Below are 9,764 nucleotides of genomic sequence, written 5' to 3' on the forward strand. Positions count from 1 at the left end.
CTCACCTCCTGTTCATTTTTTCCCTGTGCTATTTATGCTTGCTGTCCCCCCAGCCGGGCAACAACAAATGCTGAACAACAACTCGCTGAAACACGTATCTACCTTTTAAAAATAAAATGCCTATTTTTATATATTTTGATGAGGACAAGCACACCTCCTACAACTAAACAAACAATAACGGGGATGTATGAAGCGACAGATTCAGCATATCTAGCATTTGGTTTAAAATGTATTGGACTGGAGTTAAGATACATAAGTTGTCTATTCAATTATTTCCTGATCTTGATTATGGACTATTTCAAATTTGTATTATTCTTTAGATTGCATTTACTTTTTACAACAAAGGCTTTTGATGACAATTTTGACTGAGCCGGAAGAGCAATATTCAAGAGCAGAGCTGGTAAATCCATCTACAATTTGTATTAGGTTTTGAATTGTTCAAAAGTAAAAATATATATATAAGTAAATATCCTCTTTGGCTTTTCATACAGTCAATCTCTGTATCGACTGTTTGAAAAGCCCTGATGTGGCCAATATACCCACTAGATAGATAATATTCACTATACGAACATAGTTTTAATGCAACCTTTATTAAGGTTCACAGAGCATAGCATGGGCCAGAGGAGTTAATCCAACTGACAGCACTGATCTTGTTCAACCAGCCCACCCACTGACCAACAAGTCAATGATGGTCAACAAAATGACAGATGTTCAGTCCACAAACTTCAGCAACATAGAAACCAATGAGAGATTATACTGTATGCGACTTAAACAATAAACAATTAAACAATAACAAATATACAAGTTGTCTGCATCCTTTTTTTGTTGTGAGAGGATTTGTATTTATGTTTGTGTATGTTAAATTAGATTTTTGGCATGACAACCTTTGATTTTCCACTGACCAAGACAAATAAAGGCAGGTGTTTTCAGGGTACATTTTGCACTGGGTGATAATATGTAAGTATCCTAATGTACACTGTGAAAGGCTGACCATCAGAGAGAACAATACCACAATGTGAAAATATTCGAGTAATAGATCCTAAATGTAAATTCTACTTAAGTAAAAGTACCTTAGTGTTATCAGCATAAAATACTTGAAGTGGTACCTATCAAAAATAGAAGAAGAAACGTTCAATGCAGAAAAATACAGCTAAACTGACTCAACTCAAAACCAATGTTATTTTCAGTACCTTGTTTGGTTCAGTACCTTGTTAATATTGTTTAATTGTGTGTTGCAGCATTGTATTACACTGAAAAAGTAGGAGACTTTGTTTTTCTATTCTATAGAAAAGTCTATAATCTTATCAATAGTTTCCATGTCAAGGAACCTAATGACTTAATCAATGCAGAATTGTAATACTACACTGGACAGGTAGGTATCATCCCTTTTAACTGGATTTCTTTCTTTTAAAAAAAAGTTAATTAATTTCCATTTTTCGCTCCTAGTTACTCTGTCCTGTGAGTCAACGCAGCGGGCAGAGTGCCCGGCCTCAGTCATCGCGAGATTTCCCGCGAAGAGGCGCACAGTGGCTCTTTCGTGGTGCGGCCCCGTGTGTGCATGCTAAAGAACATCTAACTTTGCCAAACTCCACGTACAATCTTTCCAATTTATTTCGGTAACGTTGGTGGAACACAGGAACATCCGCCATCATGAGTATACTTATCAAAATAGCGGAGATCGAAGCCGAGGTAAGATATTAATAGACAGCCGGTGAATCAGTCACGTTTTAGCTGCACGCTAACGGCTAGGTAGCTAACTAGCTAGCTGTTAGCGCTGTAACCACACAGCTAACACAGCTGGGCCACGTATATTTAAGTAACTTATATTTCTAGCACACCGTTACTTGAAAGTTAACAGTGTGTACGAAAAAGTAGTTATACTTGTTCACTCGAAATTATATTCATAACCAGTTGTAATAAGTTATAGGGTGTTGCTACATTAGGTCAGTAACGTGGATACAGTCACTGCTCCATATTGTGTTTGAACGACTGGTGACCAACCGGCTAACTTTACAGACTTTGTGTTCCAATAAGTCCCGTATTTACAAAATGGTCGATTCCCTGTAGCCCACAAAAACAACTACATGTAATCGAAATGAACTTAATATAAAATAAGTCTTGTTTGGTTTTTATATATTTATATATATATATATATATATATATATATATATATATATATATATATTAGGCTATAGGCTAATGGGGTTCCACCACAGAGATAATACAAAATGGTTTAACTGAGAAAATGGTGATATAGAGAGGATAAGTAAAGAAAAACCTCCAATTCAAACATATTCCCATTGTTCTCAGTCACCATTATGTCATTTCTACCAGCTGGTTAATTTAGAGTGTACCCTTTATTTGTATCTTAAAAACAATCATCAGTTGACTATAGGAACATGTAAACTGTTTTTGAATATTTTAGTAAGTAAGTCCTCTTCATGGTTATTAAAAAGTATCCTGCTTCCAAGGTATGCGATTGTCCCCCCTAAATATGTAATTTATAGTTCTTCACAAGTTATTGTTTTTCTCTAGTTGTGTAATATTTAGTTTCTTTGACTGTTGCTAGTAAAAACTGTCAGAACATACTGCTACAAGACTCACTGCCATTTAAACAAGTATAACATCTGATGCTGTTAACTGTAGATGGCCAGGACGCAGAGGAACAAGGCCACAGCTCACCACTTGGGTCTGCTCAAAGCAAAGATTGCCAAACTGAGGAGGGAGCTCATCACCCCAAAAGGAGGCGGAGGTGGTGCAGCAGGAGAAGGTAAGACCACATGCTTACAGTTTCTATAGGTTTGTTACATACATGCCTATAAGCCTTTTCTGCCATTTAAAACATAACATTGAATATGTAGTTGATTTGAATTGGGTATTCTTTTACTTTTTCTTTCAGGCTTTGATGTTGCGAAGACCGGTGATGCCCGTATTGGCTTCGTTGGTTTTCCCTCAGTGGGGAAGTCAACCCTTCTAAGTAACCTGGCTGGTGTGTACTCTGAGGTCGCTGCCTACGAGTTTACCACTCTTACCACGGTACCTGGAGTCATTCGCTACAAAGGAGCCAAAATTCAGGTACGAGAAAGTCCTGTTTGTTCAGTACCTGCATAAGAGTTTTCAGTGTGGTATGTTTTCAGTGGGTTTTAACTTGCTTTCCTATTTCCTTTTTAGCTCTTGGATCTCCCAGGAATCATTGAGGGGGCCAAGGATGGCAAGGGTAGAGGCCGACAGGTCATTGCAGGTAAAGATGTGATCAGTGGGGTTCTGCTAAGACACGTTTCCATTAACGAAATATGATAAGAGGTGCATCTTTGCCCGGTTCAAACAACAACATTTTGTATGTTTCTAGGGTCATTAATTGTATTTATGGTTTTCATTATAGAACATGGTAATTTGATGTGTAGTGCGTACATTTAAGTATTTTTCCAACACATTTTAACAAGGAATTTATCATTTTTGGTTCTGTTTTTTTGTTTAATAAATGTCCATATTTTTTTCATTTCTACAACAGAAGCAGTGAGTTTTTTATCCTCTCTGTCTAACTAATATCTTCTCCCTCCTTCCTGTGTTTTAGTGGCTCGAACTTGCAACCTAATCCTGATAGTGCTCGATGTGTTGAAGCCTCTTGGTCATAAGAAGCTAATAGAAAAAGAGCTGGAGGGCTTTGGCATCCGACTTAACAAGCACCCACCCAACATTGGCTACAAGAGGAAGGACAAAGGAGGCATCAACTTCACCTCTACAGTATGTCTCACACAGAGTAACAGCAATTTAAATACAGAAGTGCAAGCTTCTCACAGTTTTCACAAAGTCTCTAAAATGAAGAGTGTAATGGTCATAAGGGTTTTTAGTTGACTTTAGTAAAGTGTGTGTGTGACAGTGTTTTAAATGCTGGTCCTTTTAATTGTCATTCAACCAATTGAGCTGAAAAAGTGAAATTATCATGAAAAGGACCACCACTCTATACCTCAATGGTCAATGAAAGGATGTCCCTCAATATAGCGCTTATTCTGGCATGCAGGATTTTAGTTGTCAGGGATATCTGTAGATGATTGTCGGTCCGTTTTGATAGTGGTCATTTTTCAGGCATCCCATTAGTTTAAACAAACATGTGAAAGCCTTTAATACTGTGTGTGTTTGTATAGATGAGTTATTTGAAGGTTGGCACTGATCTGCAGAATCAAATGCAGACAACACGTTTTTACATAAGATGTGTATCACCTTGGTAACAAGCAATGAAACCCTTTAAAATGTCGCTCTCTGGTGGACATGTATGAGAGTACACTTAACTAAATTGCTCCGACACATTTATTCTTCTGTGCTGCAAAATATCAGCATTTCCTTTGCATTTGGTAATAACCATCAGCCTCATGTTATTTGACTGATAGATTTCCATTATAAAGTATTTCTTTATTCATTTCATATTAAATCACTGTATTGTGTTGACATCATGCCTGTCATCCCCTCTCTCATCAGTGTGTCCAAACGGAGCTGGATCAAGATACTGTTAAGAGTATCCTGGCAGAGTACAAGATCTTCAACGCCGACATCACTCTGCGCAGCGACTCCACAGCTGATGACCTCATTGATGTGGTGGAGGGAAATCGGTAAGCTGCTGAAGAGCCAGAATGGGCCTTTCTTAGTCATTCCCCGTGGGTGTGGCTTCTGGGAATCATAAATGTCATTTAATTCACATAGCAGATGCATATGAAAATGCTATTTTTGGGTTCCAATCACATTTTTTAGTCCACTGACGAATTTTTCATTATATGTATATTGCAAAAAGCTGTAGGACTTCCATTACTCGATGAAAAAAATCTGCAAATATGTTAAAATTAAGCAGATGGATAATGTAGGGTGTGGCTTGTGCAGCGGGTCTAACTCCTGTATACTGGAAAAGGACCTCATGTCCCAAGACTGTCTTTCTACATTTTATTGAAAGGCACCAGACGACAGCCTAACCTTCCTGCAATTGTAATGAAACGGAGCATCCACAGGGTCTCTCCTGCATAAATGCTCTCTGTGCCTTGCCAGGGTAAAGACCTGAACAAAAGGGAGAGCATAATGCATTAATATTGCAGTGGGATAAATAAAACTCTGAAAAAATAGCCGCTACATATTCTTTCTCTAAAATATTACAACCAGAAGAAAGGCAATAACACGCATGTGCATTTGTAGAGAAACAAAGCATTCTCTACATGCTCTATTTGCATAACTGCTCTCTGTGTCTGTGTAACACAATGGACAGAGTCATAAAATGCTCCATTCTAACTAACATGGTCCCAGCAGTACACTCCTACCTTTAAGGATACACAGCATTAATACCACCGGATTAACAGATTTACATTTAATATTGAATATAATTTAATTTACAAATATTGGTACATTCACATTACACTTCTTAATTAACTTAGTGTTACAAATGTAGCAGAAACACAAAGTAAATGCAAAGAACATGCTGTACAAGATGGGAAAAAATGTCCTCTGAAGGACATGCACATGAATTCTACATATAAAATGATTCTCCCATATAAATACATTAACATCATATTGGGAAGCATGGAGAATAGGAATATAACACAAGAAGGTTCAACATGCACCTGAAGAAAATCTCTAAATGCAAAAAAGATTTGACTGAATGTTGTATATCATGTTCACTAACACGACCAGATAATGCAGTTAACGATTAACAGCTGTTTGCAATTGTTGTCATTTTTTGTTAGATTTATTTTATTAAATACAACAGTTTAAGCCGACACCACCATGGTGAAACCACTTGATGTATGTTTGCTCACCAAGCAGAGATTTCATGGATGGCAGCCACTTACGGTCTCTTGTCTCAACAGGGTCTACGTCCCATGCATTTATGTGCTCAACAAAATCGATCAGATTTCCATCGAGGAGCTGGACATCATCTACAAGGTGCCTCACTGCGTGCCCATCTCTGCTCACAGCCGCTGGAACTTCGATGACTTGCTGGAGAAGATGTGGGACTACCTAAAGCTTGTTCGCATGTAAGTGATGTTTCAACAGTCCCCACTAGGGGGTGTGAATGGAGAGAGTTGGGGATTTAAATGGTGCACAATGAGTCTACTGTAGGGATGGGTATCGTTAAAGTTTTAACGGTACTACTACTTTTATCGATACCGCTTATCGGTCCGGTCTTTTAACGGTACTTTTATCGGTTCTTTTGGAGAGAAAAAATAAGGTAAACTAACTAAACAAATTGTGAACAAAACTAACATTGCTTTTTATTTAAATTAAATACATATTTCACATCAAAAGAAACAACAATGTTTTAACAAATCGTATTAAATAATGTGATGACAGAATTGTAAACAGAATGGCTGAAACTTTAACAAAATAAATAACTCGGTTACCTCTAATCATTAACCCATGTTTGAATAATGAGTTAGCTCCGTGTGGTGCTGCTAGCATACATAACATACCTGACGTGGAAAAGTTACTCGTGGATGGGGCTACAGAGCTACTAGAAAGACAGTGGAAAACGGTACATTTCTCCGTCTGAATGTGGTGCACTTTTGTTAAATGTTTCGACAAATTGCTCGTGTTACCGCCCTGACATGCTAAACTCTTATTGCACTTTTGGTAACGAGCATTGTCCACATCGAGACGGGTAAAGTTTAACCACACCTCGGAGCGCGTTCTCTCCGCCATCTCCTCCGTGTGTGTGTGTGTGTTGCTGCATGTAGCAGCTGCGTGTGTGTAAACTGCCCCGCCCCCTCGCAAGCAGGCGGGGCAGAGAGATCTCTCGTCTGGATTGGAAAGATCAAAAATACGCATTTTGCAGTCTTTTTGCATATTCGAAACGGAGTTGGCGACACTAAAACTGCAATATAATGTTTGTGTAGCAATAATACATATGTTTTAAATGTCTCCAGTACCGATAAAAAGACCGATAACGTCGGAGCTTAACGGTACCACGGTCTTCAATAATTCAGCCCCGGGGCCCGTTTAATACCGGGGCTCGGTACCCATCCCTAGTCTACTGTATGTGAGATATAACATGTTGTTGATTCAGGCTGGAAAATGTGACTGAGATCATGTGTTCCTTTGCAGCTACACAAAGCCCAAAGGTCAGCTTCCTGATTACACGTCTCCTGTCGTGCTCCCTGATGAACACACTACTGTCGAGGACTTCTGCTTGAAGATTCACAAAAGCCTCATGAAGGAACTCAAGTAGTAAGTACCATCTATTGGCTTTCATTTTTCTTGCACACCGCTCCCTACAGAACTGCTGCCCAAACACATGTTGGAGATATTAAAGGGAGGAATAGCTATTCAGTTATCAAACATCTGGTGTCATTTTAAAGTTATATGGACAGAATATAAATAGGTTTATCCATAAAAAGCTATCTTCGTACCTGGCATTGTTTATTTGTATTCATTTACACATGAATTAGAGCTGTAACATCATTAAAAAGTATGTGTTTGTTTCTTTTCTTTACCTTTTTATGGAAAGATGACAATGTTGAGGCAGAAGGCTCCTGTAATATTTTGTATCTGCTTTATTTCATATTCCTTCTTGCTAAGATGTGTTGATATAATTAAACCAGAAGGAGAAGTGGGCAACAAAGGTTTAAAACAACAAAGTCACTTGAATCACTGCCATTGCCCTGTTTACGGTGAGGTTGTCCAGATAAGCATTAATTCAAGAGCCTGGATTAGGATCTGAGATGATGGGTTGCACCACCTTCTCCAAATGGAAGAGCTAAAACCATCAATCAGTCGGTTTGTTAGTGCTGCCGAGCATTACCTGTCCTCCAGGGAATAAATGGGTCAAACGGTGACACCCGCGATTAGAAAGCCTTTGTAACTGAAGGATTGCATTGCACCCTGTACGTTATTTTATACTGCAGAACCATTCTGTAGCACAGAACAAATGTATAGTACCTATTTAACCAACATTTTTTGATTTGGATTATCACATGACACTCTTTCATCCTGTTTTACATGTCTTAAAGGAATAATTCATGTCAAATCTTAATATCATTTTTTCTTTCTTTTAGTGCCCTTGTGTGGGGAGCATCGGTGAAACACAACCCTCAAAAGGTGGGCCGAGAGCACGTGATGATCGATGAAGACGTTATTCAGCTGGTGAAAAAGTAATAGGAGTCAAAGTCCCTGCATGGCCTGTGTATCACTAAGAGTTCTGTTCAGTTGCTCAGTAAATCACCAAAAATATCTATCGGAGCATCTGCGTCGTGCGGTTATTTTTGCCGTAATTCAAAATACCTAAATGTAAGTTTCCCATATAGAAGATACCACAATACTTGACACCATGAATAGTTCATATTGAATATTGGTTAAGGCTTGCATTGAAATAAAATACAAATCTCTTCAATAAAAACATTAAGAAGTGTTGCTGTTTTCATTCTTGCTCAACATTTACCTTTTTTGGTCAGCTTTATATTCAATAAAATGTTGCACACCTCCTGCCTTACATCATGGCTAAGTTCCAAACGCATACATTTATTTTATAGTATGTTCAGCATTGCCTTTACACCATACTGTTACATGCAAAATTCATTACATGAGGACATACTACCTTGTCATAACACTTCCGCTTAAACATTTGACCCTTTGTCTTATATATTTGCTGGACAATGGATGCTGGCTTGCATACTCTAAAATGTGATCGTAAGCAGGAGAACAACCTGGTAATTTCCACATATTGCATTTGAACTTTCTTAATATTTTTCTGACATACTAAATTGTATTGAACTGTCAGTGTTGAAGCTTTTTCACAAAATGTTTTCGGCCATCTTGCCTTCATCAGGATGGTCCAATGTATTCATCAAGTGTAGCCGGGCACAGTTTTTCTCTCTTTTGAAATCAATAAGATCTGATGTGCTGCATGCAGTCTGCTGCAGAAGCGTCACAGAAATGTTGCATCATTGAATCCTGTGCTCATCACAATATCATGGTCTCCTTCAGAAACACACCAGCACTCAGCAACAGCGTTACCGCGGCCATTTCAGTGAGGCTGGGAGAACAGAAGTCATTTAAAAGCCCTGTCCTGCTAAGTGATTTAGGTGACATTGATGATGGAGGCAGTTATTCAGGCTGCTGGACCACCCCCTCTCTCTGGAGGGGACGGCCACTCAGGTTAATCAGTTCGTTCACTCAGTCGCAGTCTGGGGATATCATACCCCAGCTGTTCACAACTAACAAGCCTCCACAGAGTAAGATAAAGAGCATTTCATCAGAGCTGGGAGCCCTTCTGGAAGCTTGCATTATCTGATGTCGATATGTTGCATCCTGCATGAAGTGTAGCGGCCATTTTGAGTCTGAGCACTTCATACCTGCCAGTGATTCAGTGGATGGTGCCAGTGAGTACCTAAGTATATAGACTATAGTATGATAAAGGCAGAAGGAAATTTAAAGAATAAACACTTGAAGCAAGAAGATGGATACAATTCAGCTTATGTTTCCAAAATCTATACAAGGGTTGTTCAGCATTTAATGTGCTGCAAAGATGTGATACTAGCATTTATTCAGCTGCTTCTGTTTAAATTAAACAACCCTTGCATTTATCTTATACAACACATACAAATGTGTCCAACATGAAAACCTAGACATGCAAATATATAAAAAATAAAAGATTGGGGGAAATCCCAAAAATATAAATATATTATATTATAAATATGTCTACATTTACAAAAACAACATGTAATCATTACATTTGCAATAGTTCATTACAATTTTCTCAATGTTATTTCAATGTCTCCATTGTAATAATT

General features: G+C 38.3%; 1 protein-coding gene across 1 annotated transcript; it reads left to right on the forward strand.

Annotated features, from left to right (window-relative positions):
• The first annotated feature begins 1,481 nt into the window (after positions 1 to 1,481).
• On the forward strand, positions 1,482 to 8,382 carry drg1 (developmentally regulated GTP binding protein 1). Its single transcript, XM_034123455.1, has 9 exons — positions 1,482 to 1,689; positions 2,647 to 2,770; positions 2,900 to 3,075; positions 3,172 to 3,241; positions 3,575 to 3,744; positions 4,477 to 4,607; positions 5,847 to 6,014; positions 7,081 to 7,203; positions 8,031 to 8,382. Exons 1-9 carry the CDS (start codon positions 1,651 to 1,653, stop codon positions 8,128 to 8,130), a joined length of 1,101 nt encoding a protein of 366 aa, XP_033979346.1. The 5' UTR covers positions 1,482 to 1,650; the 3' UTR covers positions 8,131 to 8,382.
• Positions 8,383 to 9,764: the final 1,382 nt, after the last annotated feature.

The sequence above is a fragment of the Trematomus bernacchii genome, unplaced genomic scaffold, assembly GCF_902827165.1.
Source record: "Trematomus bernacchii unplaced genomic scaffold, fTreBer1.1, whole genome shotgun sequence".
NCBI classification, from domain to species: domain Eukaryota; kingdom Metazoa; phylum Chordata; class Actinopteri; order Perciformes; family Nototheniidae; genus Trematomus; species Trematomus bernacchii.